Source organism: Scyliorhinus torazame, chromosome 12, assembly GCF_047496885.1.
Source record: "Scyliorhinus torazame isolate Kashiwa2021f chromosome 12, sScyTor2.1, whole genome shotgun sequence".
Lineage (NCBI taxonomy): Eukaryota > Metazoa > Chordata > Chondrichthyes > Carcharhiniformes > Scyliorhinidae > Scyliorhinus > Scyliorhinus torazame.
This window is the reverse complement of record NC_092718.1, coordinates 104,789,819-104,817,188: the sequence shown is the minus strand read 5'-3', so window position 1 is coordinate 104,817,188 and position 27,370 is coordinate 104,789,819. Positions and strand designations below refer to the sequence as shown.

Genomic DNA, 27,370 nt, shown 5'->3' with positions numbered 1-27,370 from the left:
CATCGGGTCCCCCGATTCCCCTCCCCAGTGCAGAGGGTCCCCCAATACCCCTCCCCAGTGCAGAGGGTCGTCCGACCCCCCTCCCCAGTGCAGAGGGTCCCCAGTCGCCCTCCCCAGTGCAGAGGGTCCACTATCGCCCTCCCGTGTGCAGAGGGTCCCCAATCCCCCTTCCCAGTGCAGAGGGTCCCCAATTCCCCGCCCCATTGTGGAGGGTCCCCAATCCCCTTTCCCAGTGTAGAGGGTCCGCTATCGCCCTCCCCAGTGTAGAGGGTCCCCCGATCCCCCTCCCCAGTGCAGAGGGTCCCCTAGCGCCTTCCCTAGTGTAGAGGGTCCCCCGATAGCCCTCCCCAGTTTAGAGGGTCCTTGATTTCCCTCCCAGTACAGAGGATCTCCCTCTGTAGTGTAGAGGATCCCTTGCTCCCCATCTGCAGTGTAGAGGGCCACCACATTTCCGTCCCGAGTGTCGAGGGAGCCTGATTCCCTCCCCATACCCGAGAGTCCCTAATCTCCCTCCCAGTGCAGAGTCCCCAGTCACCCTCCCCAGTGCAGATGGTCCCTAGTCTCCCTCCCAGTGCAGAGGGTCCCTGATCCCCAGACCCCAGTGCAGAGGGTCCCCCAATCCCCCTTCCCAGTGTAGAGGGTCCCCAATCCCCCATCCCCCAGTGTAGAGGGTCCCCAATCCCCCTCCCCAGACAGGGGGTCCTCTATCCCCCTCCCCAGTGCAGAGGGTCCACTATCGCCTTCCCCAGTGCAGAGGGTCCACTATCGCCTTCCCCAATGCAGAGGGTCCACTATCGCCTTCCCCAGTGCAAAGGGTCCACTATCCCCCTCCCCAGTGCAGAGGGTCCACTAGCGCCTTCCCCAGTGCAAAGGGTCCACTATCCCCCTCCCCAGTGCAGAGGGTGGGTCCACAATTGCCTTCCCCAGTGCAGAGGGTCCACTCTTCCCCTCGCAGTGCAGAAGGTTCACTATCGCCTTCCCCAGTGCAGAGGGTCCACTATCCCCTCCCCAGTGCAGAGGGTCCACTATCGCCTTCCCCAGTGTAGAGGGTCCCCAATCCACTTCCCCAGTGTAGAGGGTCCCCCCAATCCCACTCGCCAGTGTAGAGGGTCCCCCAATCCCCCTTCCCCAATGTCGAGGGTCTCCAATCCCCTTCCCCAGTGTAGAGGGTCTCCAATCCCCCTTCCCAGTGTAGAGGGTCCCTGATTCTCCTCCCCAGTGTAGAGGGTCTCCAATCCCCCTTCCCAGTATAGAGGGTCCCCAATCCCCCTCCCCATTGAGGAGGGTCCCCCGATCCCCCTCCCCAGTGCAGAGGGTCTACTATCGCCCTCCCCAGTGCAGAGGGTCCCCCGATCACCCTCCCCAGTGCAGAGGGTCCCCTAGTGCCTTCCCCAGTGCAGAGGGTCCCCAATCCCCCTCCCCAGTGTAGAGGGTCCCCTGATAGCCCTCCCCAGTTTAGAGGGTCCTTGATTTCCCTCCCAGTACAGAGGATCTCCCTCTGCAGTGTAGAGGATTTCTTGCTCCCCCTCTGCAGTGTAGAGGGCCACCAAATTTCAGTCCCGAATGTCGAGGGAGCCTGATTGCCTCCCCATACCCGAGAGTCCCTAATCTCCCTCCCATTGCAGAGAGATCCCAGTCGCCCTCCCCAGTGCAGATGGTCCCTCATCTCCCTCCCAGTGCAGAGGGTCCCTGATCCCCAGACACCAGTGCAGAGGGTCCCCAATCCTCCTTCCCAGTGTAGAGGGTCCCCAATCCCCCCTCCCCCAGTGTAGAGGGTCCCCAATCCTCCTTCCCAGTGTAGAGGGTCCCCAATCCCCCCTCCCCCAGTGTAGAGGGTCCCCAATCCCCCTTCCCAGTGTAGAGGGTCTCCTATCCCACTTCCCAGTGTAGAGGGTCCCCAATCCCCTTCTCCAGTGTAGAGGGTCCCCCAATACCACTCCCCAGTGTAGAGGGTCCCCCAATCCCCCTCCCCCAGTGTAGAAGGTCTCCAATCCCCTTCCCCAGTGTAGAGGGTCTCCAATCCCCCTTCCTACTGTAGAGGGTCCCCAATCCCCCCTCCCCCAGTGTAGAGGGTCCTCAATCCCCCTTCCCAGTGTAGAGGGTCCCTAATCACCTTCACCAGTGCAGAGGGTCCCCAATTCCCCTCCCAGTGCAGAGGGTACCACGATAGCCCTCCCCAGTTTAGAGGGTCCTTGATTTCCCTCCCAGTACAGAGGATCTCCCTCTGAAGTGTAGAGGATCCCTTGCTCCCCGTCTGCAGTGTAGAGGGCCACCAAATTTCCATCCTGAGTGTCGAGGGAGCCTGATTCCCTCCACATACCCGTGAGTCCCTAATCTCCCTCCCAGTGCAGAGAGTCCCCAATCCCCCTCCCCAGTGTAGAGGGTCCCCAATCCCATTCCCCAGTGTAGAGGCTCCCCAATCCCCTCCCCCAGTGTAGAGGGTTCCCCAATTCCCTTCCCCAGTGTAGAGGGTCCCCAATCCTCCTTCCCAGTGTAGAGGGTCCCCAATCCCCCTCCCCAGTGTAGAGGGTCCCCAATCCCATTCCCCAGTGTAGAGGCTCCCCAATCCCCTCCCCCAGTGTAGAGGGTTCCCCAATTCCCTTCCCCAGTGTAGAGGGTCCCCAATCCCCCTTCCCAGTGTAGAGGGTCCCTTATCCCCCTTCCCCAGTGTAGAGGGTCTGCAATCCTCCTCCCAGTGTAGAGGGTCCCAAATTCCCCTCCCCCAGTGTAGAGGGGCCCCAATCCCCCTTCCCAGTGTTGTGGGTCCCCCATCCCCCTCCCAGTGTAGAGGGACCCGATCCCCCTCCCCAGTCTAGTGGGTCCACCAATCCGCTCCCCAGTGTAGTGGGTCCCCTATCGCCCTCCCCAGTGTAGAGGGTCCCCTATCGCCCTCCGCAGTGCAGAGGGTCCCCCGATCCCCCTCCCCGTGCGAGGGTCCACTATCGCCCTCCCATGTGCAGAGGGTCCCCTATCGCCCACCGCAGTGCAGAGGGTCCCCCAATCCCCTTCCCCAGTGCAGAGGGTCCCCTTTCGCCCTCCCAGTGCAGAGGGTCCCCTATCATTCTCCCCAGAGCAGAGGGTCCCCTGACCCCCTCCCCAGTGCAGAGGGTCCCCTATCGCCCTCCCCAGTGCAGAGGGTCCCCTATCGCCCTCCCCAGTGCAGAGGGTCCCCGATCACCCTCCCCAGTGCAGAGGATCCCCCTATCACCCTCCCAGTGCAGAGGGTCCACTATCCCCCTCCCCAGTGCAGAGGGTCCTCTATCCCCTTCTCCAGTGCAGAGGGTCCACTGTCACCTTCCCCAGTGCAGAGAGTCCACTATCGCCTTCCCCAGTGCAAAGGGTCCACTATCCCCCTCCCCAGTGCAAAGGTCCACTATCGCCTTCCCCAGTGCAGAGGGTCCCCCGATCCCCCTCCCCATTGCAGAGGGTCCCCCGACCCCCCTCCCAGTGCAGAGGGTCCGCAGTCGCCCTCCCCAGTGCAGAGGGTCCCCAGTCGCCCTCCCGTGTGCAGAGGGTCCCCTATCGCCCTCCCCAGTGCAGAGGGTCCCCTATCGCCCTCCTCAGTGCAGAGGGTCCACTATCGCCCTCCTCAGTGCAGAGGGTCCACTATCGCCCTCCCGTGTGCAGAGGGTCCCCTATCGCCCTCCCCAGTGCAGACGGCCCCCTATCGCCCACCCAAGTGCAGAGTGTCCCCCGATCTCCCTCCCAGTGCAGAGGGACCCACAATCCCGCTCCCCAGTGCAGAGGGTCCCCGATCCCCCCTGCCCCAGTGTAGAGGGTCCCCAATTCCGCGCCCCAGTGCAGAGGCTCCCCCGATCACCCTCCTCAGTGTAGAGGGTCCCCGATCCCACTCCCCAGTGTAGTGGGTCCCCCAATCCCCCTCCCAGTGTAGTGGGTCCCCTATCGCCCTCCCCAGTGTACAGGGTCCCCTATCGCCCACCCCAGTCCAGAGGGTCCACTATCGCCCTTCCCAGTGCAGAGGGTCCCCCGCTCCCTCTTCCCAGTGCAGAGGGTCCCCCAATCCCCCTCCCCAGTGCAGAGGGTCCACTATCCCCCTCCCCAGTGCAGAGGGTCAACTATCCCCCTCCCCAGTGCAGAGGGTCCACTATCGCCGTTCCCAGTGCAGAGGATCCACTATCGCCCTCCCCAGTGCAAAGGGTCCACTATCGTCTTCCCCAGTGCAGAGGATCCACTATCGCCGTTCCCAGTGCAGAGGGTCCACTATCGCCCTCCCCAATGCCGAGGGTCCACTATCGCCTTCTCCAGTGCAGAGGGTCCACTATCGCCCTCCCCAGTGCAGAGGGTCCCCTATCGCCCTCCCCAGTGCAGAGGGTCCCCCGATCCCCCTCCCCAGTGCAGAGGGTCCCCTATCGCCCTCCCCAGTGCAGAGGGCCCCCTTTCGCCCACCCCAGTGCAGAGTGTCCCCCGATCTCCCTCCCAGTGCAGAGGGACATCCAATCCCGCTCCCCAGTGCAGAGGGTCCACTATTGCCCTCCCCATTGCAGATGGTCCCCCGATCCCCCTCCACAGTGCAGAGGGTCCCCCGATCCCCCTCCACAGTGCAGAGGGTCCCCCGATCCCCCTCCCCAGTGCAGAGGGTCCCCCGATCCCCCTCCCCAGTGCAGAGAGTCCCCTAGCACTTTCCCCAGTGCAGAGGGCCCCCTATCGCCCACCCCAGTGCAGAGAGTCCCCCGATCCCCCTCCCCAGTGCAGAGGGACCCCCAATCCCGCTCCCAGTGCAGAGGGTCCCCCGATCCCCCTCCCCAGTGCGGAGGGTGCTCCCATCCCCCTCCCCAGTGCAGAGGGTCCACTATTGCCCTCCCCAGTGCAGATGGTCCCCCGATCTCACTCCTCAGTGCAGAGGGTCCCCCGATCCCCCTCCCCAGTGCAGAAAGTCCCCTAGCGCCTTCCCCAGTGCAGAGGGTCCCCAATCCCCCTCCCAGTGCAGAGGGTCCCCCAATCCCCCTACCCTGTGTAGAGGGTCCCCAATCCCCCCTCCCCCAGTGTAGAGGGTCCCCAATCCCCCTCCCGTGTAGAGGGTCCCCAATCCCCCTTTCCAGTGCAGAGGGTCCCCAATCCCCCTTCCCAGTGTAGAGGGTCCCCAATGCTCCTCCCCTGTGTAGAGGGTCCCCCAATCCCCCTCCCCTGTGTAGAGGATCCCCAATCCTCCTCCCAGCAGAGTGGGTCCCCCGATAGCCCTCCCCAGTGCAGAGGGTCCTTGATACGGGCAGCACGGTAGCATGGTGGTTAGCACAATTGCTTCACAGCTCCAGGGTCCCAGGTTCAATTCCGGCTTGCGTCACTGTCTGTGTGGAGTCTGCACATCCTCCCTGTGTGTGCGTGGGTTTCCTCCGGGTGCTCCGGTTTCCTCCCACAGCCCAAAGATGTGCAGGTTAGGTGGATTGGCCATGATAAATTGCCCTTAGTGTCCAAAATTGCCCTTAGTGTTGGGTGGGGTTACTGGATTATGGGGATAGGCTGGAGGTGTTGATCTTGGGTAGGGTGCTCTTTCCAAGAGCCGGTGCAGACTCGATGGGCCGAATGGCCTCCTTCTGCACTGTAAATTCTATGATAATCTATGATTTCCCTCCCCAGTGCAGAGGGTCCCCCAATCTCCCTCCCCAGTGCAAAGGGTCCACTATGGCCCTGCCCAGAGCAGAGGGCCCACTATCGCCCTCCCCAGTGCAGAGGGTCCAGTATCGCCCTCCCCAGTGCAGAGGGTCCACTATCGCCCTCCCCAGTGCAAAGGGTCCCCCGATCCCCCTCCCCAGTGCCGAGGGTCCCTATCGCTCTCCCCAGTGCAGAGGGTCCCCTATCGCCCTCCCCAGTGCAGAGGGTCCCAGTCGCCCTCTCCAGTGCAGAGGGTCCACTCCCCCCTCCACAGTGCAGAGGGTCCCCGGTCGCCCTCCCCAGTGCAGAGGGTCCCCGGTCACCCTCCCCAGTGCAGAGGGTCTGCACTATCTATGAGCAGGCACTACGGAGGAAGGGCTACGTGTTGGCCACTCACTGCTGCTGGGCTCGTTGCGGGGCTGTCGCCTCAGGTCCAAAATGCTGCCAATCCCTTTCCTCTTCTTTTCATCTGGCTTGACTGGTTCGCTGTCCTTCTTTGGTGTAGGCCCCTGCACAGCACAACACTCAGTCAGCAAGAACAATTTACCTTTAAACACCACCTTTACTAGAGTAAGAAATACCAAACGATTGCACAGGGGCATAAAGCCAGTGAAAATGTGACAACGAGCCAGATTCGGAGAAGACAGGTAATAACCACCTTGGGCAAAGCGGTCAGTTTTCGGGACCGTCTTTAAGGGGGAGATAAAGAGAGGGGAGAGAGGTTTATGGAGGGAATTCCCAAATTTACGGCCCCGACATCTGAAGGCATGGCCGCCATTGGTGGAGCAGTGGAACTCAGTGAAAGGCTTATACTGCCAGCATTGGAACATCTCACAGAGTTGTACAGCTTGAGGAGGTTACAGAGATAGGGAGGGTTGGAGGAACTGGAGGAGGTTACAGAGATAGGGAGGGTTGTTGTGGCTGGAGGAGGTTACAGAGATAGGGAGGGTTGGAGGAGCTGGAGGAGGTTACAGAGACGGCGGGTTGGATGGGCTGGAGGAGGTTACAGAGAAAGGGGAGGTGGAGAGGCTGGAGGAGGTTACAGAGATAGGAGGGTTGTAGGGGCTGTAAGGAGGTTACAGAGATAGGGGAGATAGGGAGAGTTGGTGGGGCTGGAGGAGGTTACAGAGAGAGGGAGGTTTGGAAGGGCTGGAGGGGGTTACAGAGATAGGGAGGGATGTAGGGAACTGGAGGAGGTTACAGAGATAGGGAGGGTTGGAGGAGCTTACAGAGACAGAGGGTTGGATGGGTTGGAGGAGGTTACAGAGATAGGGAGGAATGTAGGTGCTGGAGGAGGTTACAGAGACAGGGGAGGTGGAGAGGCTGGAGGAGGTTACAGAGACAGGGAGAGTTGGTGGGGCTGGAGGGGATTAGAGATAGGGGAGGTGGAGAGGCTGGAGGAGGTTACAGAGATAGGGAGGGTTGGTGGGGCTGGAGGAGGTTACAGAGAGAGGGAGGTTTGGAAGGGCTGGAGGGGGTTACAGAGACAGGGAGGGATGTAGGGAACTGGAGGAGGTTACAGAGATAGGGAGGGTTGGAGGAGCTGGAGGAGGTTACAGAGACGGAGGGTTGGATGGGCTGGAGGAGGTTACAGACATAGGGAGGGATGTAGGTGCTGGAGGAGGTTACAGAGATAGGGGAGGTGGTGAGGCTGGAGGAGGTTACAGAGATAGGGAGGGTTGGTGGGGCTGGAGGGGGTTACAGAGATAGGGAGGGATGTAGGGAACTGGAGGAGGTTACAGAGATATGGAGGGTTGGAGGAGCTGGAGGAGGTTACAGAGACAGGGGAGGTGGAGAGGCTGGAGGAGGTTACAGAGACAGGGAGAGTTGTAGGGGCTCGAGGGAATTAAAGATAGGGGAGGTGGAGAGGCTGGAGGAGGTTACAGAGATAGGAGGGTTGTAGGGGGTGTAAGGAGGTTACAGAGATAGGGGAGGTGGAGAGGCTGGAGTAGGGTAGAGACAGGGAGGGTTGGAGGGTCTGGAGGAGGTTACAGAGCGGGAGGTGGAGGGGCTGGAGCAGATTACAGAGATAGGGAGGGTTGGAGGGGGTTAGAGATAGGGAGGGATGTAGGGAACTGGAGGAGGTTACAGAGATAGGGAGGGATGTAGGGAACTGGAGGAGGTTACAGAGATAGGAGGAGCTGGAGGAGGTTACAGAGATAGGGAGGGTTGGAGGGGCTGGAGGGTGTTACAGAGATAGGGAGGGGTGTAGGGGCTGGAGGGCATAACAATGATAGGGAGGGGTGTAGGGAACTGGAGGAGGTTACAGAGATAGGGAGGGTTGGAGGAACTGGAGAAGGTTACAGAGATTGGGAGGGATGTAGAGGCTGGAGGAGGTTACAGAGATAGGGAGGGTTGTAGGGTCTGGAGGAGGTTACAGAGATAGGGAGGGTTGGAGGGGCTGGAGGAGGTTACAAAGGCAGGGAGGGGTGTAGGGGCTGGAGGAGGTTACAGAAATAGGGAGGGGATTTTGGAGGCTGGAGGAGGTTACAGAGATAGGGAGGGAATGTAGGGGCTGGAGGAGGATAGAGATGGGGAGTGTCGTAGGGGCTGGAGGAGGTTACAGAGGTAAGGAGGGATGTAGGGAACTGGAGGGTGTTACAGAGATAGGGACTGTTGTCGGTGCTGGAGGATGTTACAGAGAAAGGAAGGGTTCTAGGGTCTGGATGAGTTTACAGAGATAGGGAGGGGTGGAGCGGATGGAGGAGGTTACAGAGATAGGGAGGGTTGTAGAGGCTGGGGGAGGTTCCATGAAAAGGAGGGCTGTTGAGGTAGGCAGGTCACGGTGTGCTTTGAAACCCTGGATGAGAATTGTAATGTTGAAGTTGTGTCCCACTGGGAGGCAGTGTAGCTGAGCGAGCAAGCCAGGGAGGTTTAGATGTACTCATGGTTACACAGGGCCGTCTGTGAGAAGCCGGGCAGAAGTACAATGGAATATTCAATGCTGATGATGGAAACGAGGCTGGGGCTGAGGGCTTCAGCAGTAGAACAGCTGAAGCAGGAGCGGTGTTATGGAGGTGGAAATAGGCGGTCTCCGTGCTGGAGAAGATATGGTTGAAAGGTGATCATGGGATGAAATGTGACTCCCCAAGTTCAGGAGAAGTCCGATGCAGGGATGGTGTCAGTAATGGGAGGTCGGAGTTTACACAAGGAGCACTCTTGCCAATAACCATGCAGGATTGGATGTTGGATAGCCTTCAAATCCAAAGAGAGTGGGGCACTGCGACTAGTTTGGTCTTGATACAGGACTATGGTGAATCATTGAGCTCCCAGCAGGCCATCAAGGATGCATCAGCTCCTCTCATTGGGCGCTGGGTCTCAATCTCTTGCCAAGCACAGCTCACCAATGTGGTTGTGTCACCAGTGGGGGAAGGTCGAGAGTTGACCTGATGCAGGTCAAAGGCATTGTCGAAAAGAGTTTTTGACAGGGTAAGACGTGGAAAACCACGTTTACGCTTCCAAGCGTCCACTACTGGCGGGCAAGCCCGTATACTGATGGGATATTCAGCCGCGAAGGCATTGTGATCCCGCCTAACTCTCCCAACTTTGCAACGGGAGCTCCACTCTCTTTTCCCCTGGGTTTGAAGGAGCAGGTGAGGTGGAGAAGGTTGGGTTCATACCCACTACAGAGCAGTGAGACCATGGACATCGGGCAGGGTGTAGAGGGAACAAGCAACCCAGGTTTGGAGTTCTGTGCAGTTTCTACATCCCCTGTGGTGGCCCCCCACCTAGTCCATCACACAGCCAGCAGCACAGAACTATCCGCAGCAGGCCAGGACATTTCCTGGGAACAGGGGCAATCACACATTCTCCCACACCCAGGTTCTCCGTGGTGGGATTGAGGAAATGGAGAGTATGGGATTGCTCCAGGGCGAGGGGAGATGGTGGGGTAGTGAGATTAGTGTGGGATTGATACAGGGCTATGAGGAGAGTGAGAGGCAGAGGGATTAATTTGGGATTAATGCAGGACTATGGAAGGAGTGGGGCACTGTGATTACAATGGGGTTGATACAGGGCTATGGAGAGAGTGAGACAGTGGGATTAGTTTGGATTGATCCAGGGCTATGGGGAAAAGAGTGGAGCAGTGGGTTTAATGCAGCACTACGGGGAGAGAAGAGGGGGCAATGGGATTATTTTGGGATTGATACAGGGCTCTGGGGAGAGAACGAGATAGTGAGACTGTAAGGGATTGATACAGGGCAATGGAGGGAGAATGGAGCAATTGGATTAGTTTGGGATTGATGCAGGGCTATGAGTGCGATTTGTTTGGAATTGATACAGTACTATGGGGAGAGAGTGGGTCAGTCGGATTAGTGTAGGATTAATACAGGGCTATGCGAAGAATGGGGTCGTAGGATTAGTTTGGAATTGATACAGGGCTCAGGGTGGGAGTGAGATTAGTTTGGGATTGTTACAGAGCTATGGGTAGGAGTGGGATTTGTTTGGGATTGATACAGGGCTTTGGAGAGACAATGGGACAGAGGGATTAGTTTGGGATGGACACAGGGCTATGGGTGGGAGTGGACTTGGTTGGTTTTGATGAAGGGCTATGGGGAGAGAGCAGGCAGTCAGATAAGAGTAGGATTGTTACAGGGCTATGGGTGAATATGGGATTAGTTTGGGATTGTTACAGGGTTATGGGGAGAAAGTGGGGCAGTGAGAGCAGTTTGGGATTGATACAGAGTTATGGTTGGGAGCAGTTTGGGGTTGATACATAGTTATGGTTGGGAGCAGTTTGGGATTGATAGAGTTATGGTTGGCAGCAGTTTGGGATTGTTACAGAGTTATGGTTGGGAGCAGTTTGGGATTGATACAGTTATGGTTGGGAGCAGTTTGGGATTGATACAGAGTTATGGTTGGGAGCAGTTTGGGATTGATAGAGTTATGGTTGGGAGCAGTTTGGGATTGATAAGAGTTATGGTTGGGAGCAGTTTGGGATTGATACAGAGTTATGGTAGGGAGCAGTTTGGAATTGATACAGAGTTATGGTTGGGAGCAGTTTGGGATTGATAGAGTTATGGTTGGGAGCAGTTTGGGATTGATACAGAGTTATGGTTGGGAGCAGTTTGGGATTGATACAGAGTTATGGTTGGGAGTAGTTTGGGATTGATACAGGGTTACGGAGGAGAGCGGGGCAGTGAGATTAGTTTGTGACTGATGCAGGGCAATGGGGAGAGAGAGCCAGGCAGTGTGATTAGTTTGGCATTAATGCAGAGATATGGGTAAAGAGTGTGGCAGTGGGATTAGTTTGGCATTAATACAGGGCGATGAGTGGGAGTGGGATTAGTTTGGGGTTCATATATGGTTAATGGGGAGAAAGTGGGACAGTGGAATTAGTTTGGGATTGACCCAGGGCTATGGGGAAAAGAGTGGGGCAGTGGGATTAGTGTGGGATTGATACAGGGCTCTGGGGAGAGAGCGACAGAGTGAGATTAGTAAGGGATTGATACAGGGCGATAGAGGGAGGGTGGAGCAGTGGGATTAGTTTGGGATTGATACAAGGCTATGGAGGAGAGCCGAGCAGTGGGATTAGTTTGGGATTGATACAGGGCTATGGAGGAGAGCCGAGCACTGGGATTAGTTTGGGATTGATACAGGGCTATGGAGGAGAGCCGAGCAGTGGGATTAGTTTGGGATTGATACAGGGCTATGGAGGAGAGCCGAGCAGTGGGATTAGTTTGGGATTGATACAGGGCTATGGAGGAGAGCCGAGCACTGGGATTAGTTTGGGATTGATACAGGGCTATGGAGGAGAGCCGAGCAGTGGGATTAGTTTGGGATTGATACAGGGCTATGGAGGAGAGCCGAGCAGTGGGATTAGTTTGGGATTGATACAGGGCTATGGAGGAGAGCCGAGCAGTGAGATTAGTTTGGGATTGATACAGGGCGATAGAGGGAGAGTGGAGCAGTGGGATTAGTTTGGGATTGATACAGGGCGATAGAGGGAGAGTGGAGCAGTGGGATTAGTTTGGGATTGATACAAGGCTATGGAGGAGAGCCGAGCAGTGGGATTAGTTTGGGATTGATACAGGGCTATGGAGGAGAGCCGAGCAGTGGGATTAGTTTGGGATTGATACAGGGCTATGGAGGAGAGCCGAGCAGTGGGATTAGTTTGGGATTGATACAGGGCGATAGAGGGAGAGTGGAGCACTGGGATTAGTTTGGGATTGATACAGGGCTATGGAGGAGAGCCGAGCACTGGGATTAGTTTGGGATTGATACAGGGCGATAGAGGGAGAGTGGAGCAGTGGGATTAGTTTGGGATTGATACAGGGCTATGGAGGAGAGCCGAGCAGTGGGATTAGTTTGGGATTGATACAGCGCGATAGAGGGAGAGTGGAGCAGTGGGATTAGTTTGGGATTGATACAGCGCGATAGAGGGAGAGTGGAGCAGTGGGATTAGTTTGGGATTGATACAAGGCTATGGAGGAGAGCCGAGCAGTGGGATTAGTTTGGGATTGATACAGGGCTATGGAGGAGAGCCGAGCAGTGGGATTAGTTTGGGATTGATACAAGGCTATGGAGGAGAGCCGAGCAGTGGGATTAGTTTGGGATTGATACAGGGCTATGGAGGAGAGCCGAGCAGTGGGATTAGTTTGGGATTGATACAGGGCTATGGAGGAGAGCCGAGCAGTGGGATTAGTTTGGGATTGATACAGGGCGATAGAGGGAGAGTGGAGCACTGGGATTAGTTTGGGATTGATACAGGGCTATGGAGGAGAGCCGAGCAGTGGGATTAGTTTGGGATTGATACAGGGCTATGGAGGAGAGCCGAGCAGTGGGATTAGTTTGGGATTGATACAGGGCGATAGAGGGAGAGCCGAGCAGTGGGATTAGTTTGGGATTGATACAGGGCTATGGAGGAGAGCCGAGCAGTGGGATTAGTTTGGGATTGATACAGGGCTATGGAGGAGAGCCGAGCAGTGGGATTAGTTTGGGATTGATACAGGGCGATAGAGGGAGAGCCGAGCAGTGGGATTAGTTTGGGATTGATACAGGGCTATGGAGGAGAGCCGAGCAGTGGGATTAGTTTGGGATTGATACAGGGCTATGGAGGAGAGCCGAGCAGTGGGATTAGTTTGGGATTGATACAGGGCTATGGAGGAGAGCCGAGCAGTGGGATTAGTTTGGGATTGATACAGGGCGATAGAGGGAGAGTGGAGCACTGGGATTAGTTTGGGATTGATACAGGGCGATAGAGGGAGAGCCGAGCAGTGGGATTAGTTTGGGATTGATACAGGGCTATGGAGGAGAGCCGAGCAGTGGGATTAGTTTGGGATTGATACAGGGCTATGGAGGAGAGCCGAGCAGTGGGATTAGTTTGGGATTGATACAGGGCTATGGAGGAGAGCCGAGCAGTGGGATTAGTTTGGGATTGATACAGGGCTATGGAGGAGAGCCGAGCAGTGGGATTAGTTTGGGATTGATACAGGGCTATGGAGGAGAGCCGAGCAGTGGGATTAGTTTGGGATTGATACAGGGCTATGGAGGAGAGCCGAGCAGTGGGATTAGTTTGGGATTGATACAGGGCTATGGAGGAGAGCCGAGCAGTGGGATTAGTTTGGGATTGATACAGGGCTATGGAGGAGAGCCGAGCACTGGGATTAGTTTGGGATTGATACAGGGCGATAGAGGGAGAGTGGAGCACTGGGATTAGTTTGGGATTGATACAGGGCTATGGAGGAGAGCCGAGCACTGGGATTAGTTTGGGATTGATACAGGGCTATGGAGGAGAGCCGAGCAGTGGGATTAGTTTGGGATTGATACAGGGCTATGGAGGAGAGCCGAGCAGTGGGATTAGTTTGGGATTGATACAGGGCGATAGAGGGAGAGTGGAGCACTGGGATTAGTTTGGGATTGATACAGGGCTATGGAGGAGAGCCGAGCACTGGGATTAGTTTGGGATTGATACAGGGCTATGGAGGAGAGCCGAGCACTGGGATTAGTTTGGGATTGATACAGGGCTATGGAGGAGAGCCGAGCAGTGAGATTAGTTTGGGATTGATACAGGGCTATGGAGGAGAGCCGAGCAGTGGGATTAGTTTGGGATTGATACAGGGCGATAGAGGGAGAGTGGAGCACTGGGATTAGTTTGGGATTGATACAGGGCTATGGAGGAGAGCCGAGCACTGGGATTAGTTTGGGATTGATACAGGGCTATGGAGGAGAGCCGAGCAGTGGGATTAGTTTGGGATTGATACAGGGCTATGGAGGAGAGCCGAGCAGTGGGATTAGTTTGGGATTGATACAGGGCGATAGAGGGAGAGTGGAGCACTGGGATTAGTTTGGGATTGATACAGGGCTATGGAGGAGAGCCGAGCACTGGGATTAGTTTGGGATTGATACAGGGCTATGGAGGAGAGCCGAGCAGTGGGATTAGTTTGGGATTGATACAGGGCGATAGAGGGAGAGTGAAGCAGTGGGATTAGTTTGGGATTGATACAGGGCTATGGAGGAGAGCCGAGCAGTGGGATTAGTTTGGGATTGATACAGGGCGATAGAGGGAGAGTGGAGCACTGGGATTAGTTTGGGATTGATACAGGGCTATGGAGGAGAGCCGAGCAGTGGGATTAGTTTGGGATTGATACAGGGCTATGGAGGAGAGCCGAGCAGTGGGATTAGTTTGGGATTGATACAAGGCTATGGAGGAGAGCCGAGCAGTGGGATTAGTTTGGGATTGATACAGGGCTATGGAGGAGAGCCGAGCAGTGGGATTAGTTTGGGATTGATACAGGGCTATGGAGGAGAGCCGAGCAGTGGGATTAGTTTGGGATTGATACAGGGCTATGGAGGAGAGCCGAGCAGTGGGATTAGTTTGGGATTGATACAGGGCTATGGAGGAGAGCCGAGCAGTGGGATTAGTTTGGGATTGATACAGGGCTATGGAGGAGAGCCGAGCAGTGGGATTAGTTTGGGATTGATACAGGGCTATGGAGGAGAGCTGAGCAGTGAGATTAGTTTGGGATTGATACAGGGCGATAGAGGGAGAGTGGAGCAGTGGGATTAGTTTGGGATTGATACAGGGCTATGGAGGAGAGCCGAGCAGTGGGATTAGTTTGGGATTGATACAGGGCTATGGAGGAGAGCCGAGCAGTGGGATTAGTTTGGGATTGATACAGGGCTATGGAGGAGAGCTGAGCAGTGAGATTAGTTTGGGATTGATACAGGGCGATAGAGGGAGAGTGGAGCAGTGGGATTAGTTTGGGATTGATACAGGGCGATAGAGGGAGAGTGGAGCAGTGGGATTAGTTTGGGATTGATACAGCGCGATAGAGGGAGAGTGGAGCAGTGGGATTAGTTTGGGATTGATACAAGGCTATGGAGGAGAGCCGAGCAGTGGGATTAGTTTGGGATTGATACAGGGCTATGGAGGAGAGCCGAGCACTGGGATTAGTTTGGGATTGATACAGGGCTATGGAGGAGAGCCGAGCAGTGGGATTAGTTTGGGATTGATACAAGGCTATGGAGGAGAGCCGAGCAGTGGGATTAGTTTGGGATTGATACAGGGCGATAGAGGGAGAGTGGAGCACTGGGATTAGTTTGGGATTGATACAGGGCTATGGAGGAGAGCCGAGCAGTGGGATTAGTTTGGGATTGATACAGGGCTATGGAGGAGAGCCGAGCAGTGGGATTAGTTTGGGATTGATACAGGGCGATAGAGGGAGAGCCGAGCAGTGGGATTAGTTTGGGATTGATACAGGGCTATGGAGGAGAGCCGAGCAGTGGGATTAGTTTGGGATTGATACAGGGCTATGGAGGAGAGCCGAGCAGTGGGATTAGTTTGGGATTGATACAGGGCGATAGAGGGAGAGCCGAGCAGTGGGATTAGTTTGGGATTGATACAGGGCTATGGAGGAGAGCCGAGCAGTGGGATTAGTTTGGGATTGATACAGGGCTATGGAGGAGAGCCGAGCAGTGGGATTAGTTTGGGATTGATACAGGGCTATGGAGGAGAGCCGAGCAGTGGGATTAGTTTGGGATTGATACAGGGCGATAGAGGGAGAGTGGAGCACTGGGATTAGTTTGGGATTGATACAGGGCGATAGAGGGAGAGCCGAGCAGTGGGATTAGTTTGGGATTGATACAGGGCTATGGAGGAGAGCCGAGCAGTGGGATTAGTTTGGGATTGATACAGGGCTATGGAGGAGTGCCGAGCAGTGGGATTAGTTTGGGATTGATACAGGGCTATGGAGGAGAGCCGAGCAGTGGGATTAGTTTGGGATTGATACAGGGCTATGGAGGAGAGCCGAGCAGTGGGATTAGTTTGGGATTGATACAGGGCTATGGAGGAGAGCCGAGCAGTGGGATTAGTTTGGGATTGATACAGGGCTATGGAGGAGAGCCGAGCAGTGGGATTAGTTTGGGATTGATACAGGGCTATGGAGGAGAGCCGAGCAGTGGGATTAGTTTGGGATTGATACAGGGCTATGGAGGAGAGCCGAGCACTGGGATTAGTTTGGGATTGATACAGGGCGATAGAGGGAGAGTGGAGCACTGGGATTAGTTTGGGATTGATACAGGGCTATGGAGGAGAGCCGAGCACTGGGATTAGTTTGGGATTGATACAGGGCTATGGAGGAGAGCCGAGCAGTGGGATTAGTTTGGGATTGATACAGGGCTATGGAGGAGAGCCGAGCAGTGGGATTAGTTTGGGATTGATACAGGGCGATAGAGGGAGAGTGGAGCACTGGGATTAGTTTGGGATTGATACAGGGCTATGGAGGAGAGCCGAGCACTGGGATTAGTTTGGGATTGATACAGGGCTATGGAGGAGAGCCGAGCACTGGGATTAGTTTGGGATTGATACAGGGCTATGGAGGAGAGCCGAGCAGTGAGATTAGTTTGGGATTGATACAGGGCTATGGAGGAGAGCCGAGCAGTGGGATTAGTTTGGGATTGATACAGGGCGATAGAGGGAGAGTGGAGCACTGGGATTAGTTTGGGATTGATACAGGGCTATGGAGGAGAGCCGAGCACTGGGATTAGTTTGGGATTGATACAGGGCTATGGAGGAGAGCCGAGCAGTGGGATTAGTTTGGGATTGATACAGGGCTATGGAGGAGAGCCGAGCAGTGGGATTAGTTTGGGATTGATACAGGGCGATAGAGGGAGAGTGGAGCACTGGGATTAGTTTGGGATTGATACAGGGCTATGGAGGAGAGCCGAGCACTGGGATTAGTTTGGGATTGATACAGGGCTATGGAGGAGAGCCGAGCAGTGGGATTAGTTTGGGATTGATACAGGGCGATAGAGGGAGAGTGAAGCAGTGGGATTAGTTTGGGATTGATACAGGACTATGGAGGAGAGCCGAGCAGTGGGATTAGTTTGGGATTGATACAGGGCTATGGAGGAGAGCCGAGCAGTGGGATTAGTTTGGGATTGATACAGGGCGATAGAGGGAGAGTGGAGCAGTGGGATTAGTTTGGGATTGATACAGGGCTATGGAGGAGAGCCGAGCAGTGGGATTAGTTTGGGATTGATACAGGGCGATAGAGGGAGAGTGGAGCACTGGGATTAGTTTGGGATTGATACAAGGCTATGGAGGAGAGCCGAGCAGTGAGATTAGTTTGGGATTGATACAGGGCGATAGAGGGAGAGTGGAGCACTGGGATTAGTTTGGGATTGATACAGGGCTATGGAGGAGAGCCGAGCAGTGGGATTAGTTTGGGATTGATACAGGGCTATGGAGGAGAGCCGAGCAGTGGGATTAGTTTGGGATTGATACAGGGCTATGGAGGAGAGCCGAGCACTGGGATTAGTTTGGGATTGATACAGGGCGATAGAGGGAGAGTGGAGCACTGGGATTAGTTTGGGATTGATACAGGGCTATGGAGGAGAGCCGAGCAGTGGGATTAGTTTGGGATTGATACAAGGCTATGGAGGAGAGCCGAGCAGTGAGATTAGTTTGGGATTGATACAGGGCGATAGAGGGAGGGTGGAGCACTGGGATTAGTTTGGGATTGATACAGGGCGATAGAGGGAGAGTGGAGCACTGGGATTAGTTTGGGATTGATACAGGGCTATGGAGGAGAGCCGAGCAGTGGGATTAGATTGGGATTGATACAAGGCTATGGAGGAGAGCCGAGCAGTGGGATTAGTTTGGGATTGATACAGGGCGATAGAGGGAGAGCCGAGCAGTGGGATTAGTTTGGGATTGATACAAGGCTATGGAGGAGAGCCGAGCAGTGGGATTAGTTTGGGATTGATACAGGGCTATGGAGGAGAGCCGAGCAGTGGGATTAGTTTGGGATTGATACAAGGCTATGGAGGAGAGCCGAGCAGTGGGATTAGTTTGGGATTGATACAGGGCTATGGAGGAGAGCCGAGCAGTGGGATTAGTTTGGGATTGATACAAGGCTATGGAGGAGAGCCGAGCAGTGGGATTAGTTTGGGATTGATACAGGGCTATGGAGGAGAGCCGAGCAGTGGGATTAGTTTGGGATTGATACAAGGCTATGGAGGAGAGCCGAGCAGTGGGATTAGTTTGGGATTGATACAGGGCTATGGAGGAGAGCCGAGCACTGGGATTAGTTTGGGATTGATACAAGGCTATGGAGGAGAGCCGAGCAGTGGGATTAGCTTGGGATTGATACAGGGCTATGGAGGAGAGCCGAGCAGTGGGATTAGTTTGGGATTGATACAGGGCTATGGAGGAGAGCCGAGCAGTGGGATTAGTTTGGGATTGATACAGGGCGATAGAGGGAGAGTGGAGCACTGGGATTAGTTTGGGATTGATACAGGGCTATGGAGGAGAGCCGAGCAGTGGGATTAGTTTGGGATTGATACAGGGCTATGGAGGAGAGCCGAGCAGTGGGATTAGTTTGGGATTGATACAGGGCGATAGAGGGAGAGTGGAGCACTGGGATTAGTTTGGGATTGATACAGGGCTATGGAGGAGAGCCGAGCAGTGGGATTAGTTTGGGATTGATACAGGGCTATGGAGGAGAGCCGAGCAGTGGGATTAGTTTGGGATTGATACAAGGCTATGGAGGAGAGCCGTGCAGTGGGATTAGTTTGGGATTGATACAGGGCGATAGAGGGAGAGTGGAGCACTGGGATTAGTTTGGGATTGATACAGGGCGATAGAGGGAGAGCCGAGCAGTGGGATTAGTTTGGGATTGATACAAGGCTATGGAGGAGAGCCGAGCAGTGGGATTAGTTTGGGATTGATACAGGGCTATGGAGGAGAGCCGAGCAGTGGGATTAGTTTGGGATTGATACAGGGCGATAGAGGGAGAGTGGAGCACTGGGATTAGTTTGGGATTGATACAGGGCTATGGAGGAGAGCAGAGCACTGGGATTAGTTTGGGATTGATACAGGGCTATGGAGGAGAGCCGAGCAGTGGGATTAGTTTGGGATTGATACAGGGCTATGGAGGAGAGCCGAGCAGTGGGATTAGTTTGGGATTGATACAAGGCTATGGAGGAGAGCCGAGCAGTGGGATTAGCTTGGGATTGATACAGGGCTATGGAGGAGAGCCGAGCAGTGGGATTAGTTTGGGATTGATACAGGGCGATAGAGGGAGAGTGGAGCACTGGGATTAGTTTGGGATTGATACAGGGCTATGGAGGAGAGCCGAGCAGTGGGATTAGTTTGGGATTGATACAGGGCTATGGAGGAGAGCCGAGCAGTGGGATTAGTTTGGGATTGATACAGGGCTATGGAGGAGAGCCGAGCACTGGGATTAGTTTGGGATTGATACAGGGCGATAGAGGGAGAGTGGAGCACTGGGATTAGTTTGGGATTGATACAGGGCTATGGAGGAGAGCCGAGCAGTGGGATTAGTTTGGGATTGATACAAGGCTATGGAGGAGAGCCGAGCAGTGGGATTAGTTTGGGATTGATACAGGGCTATGGGGGAGAGCCGAGCAGTGGGATTAGTTTGGGATTGATACAGGGCGATAGAGGGAGAGTGGAGCACTGGGATTAGTTTGGGATTGATACAGGGCTATGGAGGAGAGCCGAGCAGTGGGATTAGTTTGGGATTGATACAAGGCTATGGAGGAGAGCCGAGCAGTGGGATTAGTTTGGGATTGATACAGGGCGATAGAGGGAGAGTGGAGCAGTGGGATTAGTTTGGGATTGATACAGGGCTATGGATGAGAGCCGAGCAGTGGGATTAGTTTGGGATTGATACAGGGCTATGGAGGAGAGCCGAGCAGTGGGATTAGTTTGGGATTGATACAGGGCTATGGAGGAGAGCCGAGCAGTGGGATTAGTTTGGGATTAATACAGGGCTATGGAGGAGAGCCGAGCACTGGGATTAGTTTGGGATTGATACAGGGCTATGGAGGAGAGCCGAGCAGTGGGATTAGTTTGGGATTGATACAGGGCGATAGAGGGAGGGTGGAGCAGTGGGATTAGTTTGGGATTGATACAGGGCGATAGAGGGAGAGCCGAGCAGTGGGATTAGTTTGGGATTGATACAGGGCTATGGAGGAGAGCCGAGCAGTGGGATTAGTTTGGGATTGATACAGGGCGATAGAGGGAGAGTGGAGCACTGGGATTAGTTTGGGATTGATACAGGGCTATGGAGGAGAGCCGAGCAGTGGGATTAGTTTGGGATTGATACAGGGCGATAGAGGGAGAGCCGAGCAGTGGGATTAGTTTGAGATTGATACAGGGCTATGGAGGAGAGCCGAGCAGTGGGATTAGTTTGGGATTGATACAGGGCGATAGAGGGAGAGTGGAGCACTGGGATTAGTTTGGGATTGATACAGGGCTATGGAGGAGAGCCGAGCAGTGGGATTAGTTTGGGATTGATACAGGGCTATGGAGGAGAGCCGAGCAGTGAGATTAGTTTGGGATTGATACAGGGCTATGGAGGAGAGCCGAGCAGTGGGATTAGCTTGGGATTGATACAGGGCTATGGAGGAGAGCCGAGCAGTGGGATTAGTTTGGGATTGATACAAGGCTCTGGAGGAGAGCCGAGCACTGGGATTAGTTTGGGATTGATACAGGGCTATGGAGGAGAGCCGAGCAGTGAGATTAGTTTGGGATTGATACAGGGCTATGGAGGAGAGCCGAGCAGTGGGATTAGTTTGGGATTGATACAGGGCTATGGAGGAGAGCCGAGCAGTGGGATTAGTTTGGGATTGATACAGGGCTATGGAGGAGAGCCGAGCAGTGGGATTAGTTTGGGATTGATACAGGGCTATGGAGGAGAGCCGAGCAGTGAGATTAGTTTGGGATTGATACAGGGCTATGGAGGGAGAGCCGAGCAGTGGGATTAGTTTGGGATTGATACAGGGCTATGGAGGAGAGCCGAGCACTGGGATTAGTTTGGGATTGATACAGGGCGATAGAGGGAGAGTGGAGCAGTGGGATTAGTTTGGGATTGATACAGGGCTATGGAGGGAGAGCCGAGCAGTGGGATTAGTTTGGGATTGATACAGGGCTATGGAGGAGAGCCGAGCACTGGGATTAGTTTGGGATTGATACAGGGCGATAGAGGGAGAGTGGAGCAGTGGGATTAGTTTGGGATTGATACAGGGCGATAGAGGGAGAGTGGAGCACTGGGATTAGTTTGGGATTGATACAGGGCTATGGAGGAGAGCCGAGCAGTGGGATTAGTTTGGGATTGATACAGGGCTATGGAGGAGAGCCGAGCAGTGGGATTAGTTTGGGATTGATACAGGGCGATAGAGGGAGAGTGGAGCACTGGGATTAGTTTGGGATTGATACAGGGCTATGGAGGAGAGCCGAACAGTGAGATTAGTTTGGGATTGATACAGGGCTATGGAGGAGAGCCGAGCAGTGGGATTAGTTTGGGATTGATACAGGGCTATGGAGGAGAGCCGAGCAGTGGGATTAGTTTGGGATTGATACAGGGCTATGGAGGAGAGCCGAGCAGTGAGATTAGTTTGGGATTGATACAGGGCGATAGAGGGAGAGCCGAGCAGTGGGATTAGTTTGGGATTGATACAGGGCGATAGAGGGAGAGCCGAGCAGTGGGATTAGTTTGGGATTGATACAGGGCTATGGAGGAGAGCCGAGCAGTGGGATTAGTTTGGGATTGATACAGAGCTATGGAGGAGAGCCGAGCAGTGGGATTAGTTTGGGATTGATACAGGGCGATAGAGGGAGAGTGGAGCAGTGGGATTAGTTTGGGATTGATACAGGGCTATGGAGGAGAGCCGAGCAGTGGGATTAGTTTGGGATTGATACAGGGCGATAGAGGGAGAGTGGAGCACTGGGATTAGTTTGGGATTGATACAAGGCTATGGAGGAGAGCCGAGCAGTGGGATTAGTTTGGGATTGATACAGGGCTATGGAGGAGAGCCGAGCAGTGAGATTAGTTTGGGATTGATACAGGGCTATGGAGGAGAGCCGAGCAGTGGGATTAGTTTGGGATTGATACAGGGCGATAGAGGGAGAGTGGAGCACTGGGATTAGTTTGGGATTGATACAGGGCTATGGAGGAGAGCCGAGCACTGGGATTAGTTTGGGATTGATACAGGGCTATGGAGGAGAGCCGAGCACTGGGATTAGTTTGGGATTGATACAGGGCGATAGAGGGAGAGTGGAGCAGTGGGATTAGTTTGGGATTGATACAGGGCTATGGAGGAGAGCCGATCACTGGGATTAGTTTGGGATTGATACAGGGCTATGGAGGAGAGCAGAGCAGTGAGATTAGTTTGGGATTGATACAGGGCTATGGAGGAGAGCCGAGCAGTGGGATTAGTTTGGGATTGATACAGGGCTATGGAGGAGAGCCGAGCAGTGGGATTAGTTTGGGATTGATACAAGGCTATGGAGGAGAGCCGAGCAGTGGGATTAGTTTGGGATTGATACAAGGCTATGGAGGAGAGCCGAGCAGTGGGATTAGTTTGGGATTGATACAGGGCTATGGAGGAGAGCCGAGCAGTGGGATTAGTTTGGGATTGATACAGGGCTATGGAGGAGAGCCGAGCAGTGGGATTAGTTTGGGATTGATACAGGGCTATGGAGGAGAGCCGAGCAGTGAGATTAGTTTGGGATTGATACAGGGCTATGGAGGAGAGCCGAGCACTGGGATTAGTTTGGGATTGATACAGGGCTATGGAGGAGAGCCGAGCAGTGGGATTAGTTTGGGATTGATACAGGGCTATGGAGGAGAGCCGAGCAGTGAGATTAGTTTGGGATTGATACAGGGCTATGGAGGAGAGCCGAGCAGTGGGATTAGTTTGGGATTGATACAGGGCGATAGAGGGAGAGTGGAGCAGTGGGATTAGTTTGGGATTGATACAGGGCTATGGAGGAGAGCCGAGCACTGGGATTAGTTTGGGATTGATACAGGGCTATGGAGGAGAGCCGAGCAGTGAGATTAGTTTGGGATTGATACAGGGCGATAGAGGGAGAGTGGAGCAGTGGGATTAGTTTGGGATTGATACAGGGCGATAGAGGGAGAGTGGAGCACTGGGATTAGTTTGGGATTGATACAGGGCTATGGAGGAGAGCCGAGCAGTGGGATTAGTTTGGGATTGATACAGGGCTATGGAGGAGAGCCGAGCACTGGGATTAGTTTGGGATTGATACAGGGCGATAGAGGGAGAGTGGAGCACTGGGATTAGTTTGGGATTGATACAGGGCTATGGAGGAGAGCCGAGCAGTGGGATTAGTTTGGGATTGATACAGGGCTATGGAGGAGAGCCGAGCAGTGGGATTAGTTTGGGATTGATACAGGGCGATAGAGGGAGGGTGGAGCAGTTGGATTAGTTTGGGATTGATACAGGGCGATAGAGGGAGGGTGGAGCAGTGGGATTAGTTTGGGATTGATACAAGGCTATGGAGGAGAGCCGAGCAGTGGGATTAGTTTGGGATTGATACAGGGCTATGGATGAGAGCCGAGCACTTGGATTAGTTTGGGATTGATACAGGGCTATGGAGGAGAGCCGAGCAGTGGGATTAGTTTGGGATTGATACAGGGCTATGGAGGAGAGCCGAGCAGTGGGATTAGTTTGGGATTGATACAGGGCTATGGAGGAGAGCCGAGCACTGGGATTAGTTTGGGATTGATACAGGGCGATAAAGGGAGAGTGGAGCAGTGGGATTAGTTTGGGATTGATACAGGGCTATGGAGGAGAGCCGAGCAGTGGGATTAGTTTGGGATTGATACAGGGCTATGGAGGAGAGCCGAGCAGTGAGATTAGTTTGGGATTGATACAGGGCTATGGAGGAGAGCCGAGCAGTGGGATTAGTTTGGGATTGATACAGGGCGATAGAGGGAGAGTGGAACACTGGGATTAGTTTGGGATTGATACAGGGCGATAGAGGGAGAGTGGAGCACTGGGATTAGTTTGGGATTGATACAGGGCTATGGAGGAGAGCCGAGCAGTGGGATTAGTTTGGGATTGATACAGGGCGATAGAGGGAGAGTGGAGCAGTGGGATTAGTTTGGGATTGATACAGGGCGATAGAGGGAGAGTGGAGCACTGGGATTAGTTTGGGATTGATACAGGGCTATGGAGGAGAGCCGAGCAGTGGGATTAGTTTGGGATTGATACAGGGCTATGGAGGAGAGCCGAGCAGTGGGATTAGTTTGGGATTGATACAGGGCGATAGAGGGAGAGTGGAGCACTGGGATTAGTTTGGGATTGATACAGGGCTATGGAGGAGAGCCGAACAGTGAGATTAGTTTGGGATTGATACAGGGCTATGGAGGAGAGCCGAGCAGTGGGATTAGTTTGGGATTGATACAGGGCTATGGAGGAGAGCCGAGCAGTGGGATTAGTTTGGGATTGATACAGGGCTATGGAGGAGAGCCGAGCAGTGAGATTAGTTTGGGATTGATACAGGGCGATAGAGGGAGAGCCGAGCAGTGGGATTAGTTTGGGATTGATACAGGGCGATAGAGGGAGAGCCGAGCAGTGGGATTAGTTTGGGATTGATACAGGGCTATGGAGGAGAGCCGAGCAGTGGGATTAGTTTGGGATTGATACAGGGCTATGGAGGAGAGCCGAGCAGTGGGATTAGTTTGGGATTGATACAGGGCGATAGAGGGAGAGTGGAGCAGTGGGATTAGTTTGGGATTGATACAGGGCTATGGAGGAGAGCCGAGCAGTGGGATTAGTTTGGGATTGATACAGGGCGATAGAGGGAGAGTGGAGCACTGGGATTAGTTTGGGATTGATACAAGGCTATGGAGGAGAGCCGAGCAGTGGGATTAGTTTGGGATTGATACAGGGCTATGGAGGAGAGCCGAGCAGTGAGATTAGTTTGGGATTGATACAGGGCTATGGAGGAGAGCCGAGCAGTGGGATTAGTTTGGGATTGATACAGGGCGATAGAGGGAGAGTGGAGCACTGGGATTAGTTTGGGATTGATACAGGGCTATGGAGGAGAGCCGAGCACTGGGATTAGTTTGGGATTGATACAGGGCTATGGAGGAGAGCCGAGCACTGGGATTAGTTTGGGATTGATACAGGGCGATAGAGGGAGAGTGGAGCAGTGGGATTAGTTTGGGATTGATACAGGGCTATGGAGGAGAGCCGAGCACTGGGATTAGTTTGGGATTGATACAGGGCTATGGAGGAGAGCAGAGCAGTGAGATTAGTTTGGGATTGATACAGGGCTATGGAGGAGAGCCGAGCAGTGGGATTAGTTTGGGATTGATACAGGGCTATGGAGGAGAGCCGAGCAGTGGGATTAGTTTGGGATTGATACAAGGCTATGGAGGAGAGCCGAGCAGTGGGATTAGTTTGGGATTGATACAAGGCTATGGAGGAGAGCCGAGCAGTGGGATTAGTTTGGGATTGATACAGGGCTATGGAGGAGAGCCGAGCAGTGGGATTAGTTTGGGATTGATACAGGGCTATGGAGGAGAGCCGAGCAGTGGGATTAGTTTGGGATTGATACAGGGCTATGGAGGAGAGCCGAGCAGTGAGATTAGTTTGGGATTGATACAGGGCTATGGAGGAGAGCCGAGCACTGGGATTAGTTTGGGATTGATACAGGGCTATGGAGGAGAGCCGAGCAGTGGGATTAGTTTGGGATTGATACAGGGCTATGGAGGAGAGCCGAGCAGTGGGATTAGTTTGGGATTGATACAGGGCTATGGAGGAGAGCCGAGCAGTGAGATTAGTTTGGGATTGATACAGGGCTATGGAGGAGAGCCGAGCAGTGGGATTAGTTTGGGATTGATACAGGGCGATAGAGGGAGAGTGGAGCACTGGGATTAGTTTGGGATTGATACAGGGCTATGGAGGAGAGCCGAGCACTGGGATTAGTTTGGGATTGATACAGGGCTATGGAGGAGAGCCGAGCACTGGGATTAGTTTGGGATTGATACAGGGCGATAGAGGGAGAGTGGAGCAGTGAGATTAGTTTGGGATTGATACAGGGCTATGGAGGAGAGCCGAGCAGTGAGATTAGTTTGGGATTGATACAGGGCTATGGAGGAGAGCCGAGCAGTGAGATTAGTTTGGGATTGATACAGGGCGATAGAGGGAGAGTGGAGCGCTGGGATTAGTTTGGGATTGATACAGGGCTATGGAGGAGAGCCGAGCAGTGGGATTAGTTTGGGATTGATACAGGGCTATGGAGGAGAGCCGAGCACTGGGATTAGTTTGGGATTGAGACAGGGCGATAGAGGGAGAGTGGAGCACTGGGATTAGTTTGGGATTGATACAGGGCTATGGAGGAGAGCCGAGCAGTGGGATTAGTTTGGGATTGATACAGGGCGATAGAGGGAGAGCCGAGCAGTGAGATTAGTTTGGGATTGATACAAGGCTATGGATGAGAGCCGAGCAGTGAGATTAGTTTGGGATTGATACAGGGCTATGGAGGAGAGCCGAGCACTGGGATTAGTTTGGGATTGATACAGGGCTATGGAGGAGAGCCGAGCAGTGGGATTAGTTTGGGATTGATACAGGGCTATGGAGGAGAGCCGAGCAGTGAGATTAGTTTGGGATTGATACAGGGCTATGGAGGAGAGCCGAGCAGTGGGATTAGTTTGGGATTGATACAGGGCGATAGAGGGAGAGTGGAGCAGTGGGATTAGTTTGGGATTGATACAGGGCTATGGAGGAGAGCCGAGCACTGGGATTAGTTTGGGATTGATACAGGGCTATGGAGGAGAGCCGAGCAGTGAGATTAGTTTGGGATTGATACAGGGCGATAGAGGGAGAGTGGAGCAGTGGGATTAGTTTGGGATTGATACAGGGCGATAGAGGGAGAGTGGAGCACTGGGATTAGTTTGGGATTGATACAGGGCTATGGAGGAGAGCCGAGCAGTGGGATTAGTTTGGGATTGATACAGGGCTATGGAGGAGAGCCGAGCACTGGGATTAGTTTGGGATTGATACAGGGCGATAGAGGGAGAGTGGAGCACTGGGATTAGTTTGGGATTGATACAGGGCTATGGAGGAGAGCCGAGCAGTGGGATTAGTTTGGGATTGATACAGGGCTATGGAGGAGAGCCGAGCAGTGGGATTAGTTTGGGATTGATACAGGGCGATAGAGGGAGGGTGGAGCAGTTGGATTAGTTTGGGATTGATACAGGGCGATAGAGGGAGGGTGGAGCAGTGGGATTAGTTTGGGATTGATACAAGGCTATGGAGGAGAGCCGAGCAGTGGGATTAGTTTGGGATTGATACAGGGCTATGGATGAGAGCCGAGCACTGGGATTAGTTTGGGATTGATACAGGGCTATGGAGGAGAGCCGAGCAGTGGGATTAGTTTGGGATTGATACAGGGCTATGGAGGAGAGCCGAGCAGTGGGATTAGTTTGGGATTGATACAGGGCTATGGAGGAGAGCCGAGCACTGGGATTAGTTTGGG

The 27,370-nt window shown here is 54.2% G+C and overlaps 1 protein-coding gene across 1 annotated transcript in view; it reads right to left on the bottom strand.

The window, feature by feature from the left end:
• Positions 1-27,370, bottom strand: part of LOC140387097 (rho guanine nucleotide exchange factor 12-like) — a 235,067-nt gene that overhangs the window by 72,802 nt on the left and 134,895 nt on the right. The window contains exon 9 of the mRNA XM_072470106.1: positions 6,008-6,119. Within this exon, the coding sequence (XP_072326207.1) occupies positions 6,008-6,119 (112 nt within the window). The remainder of the gene's footprint in view (positions 1-6,007; positions 6,120-27,370) is intronic.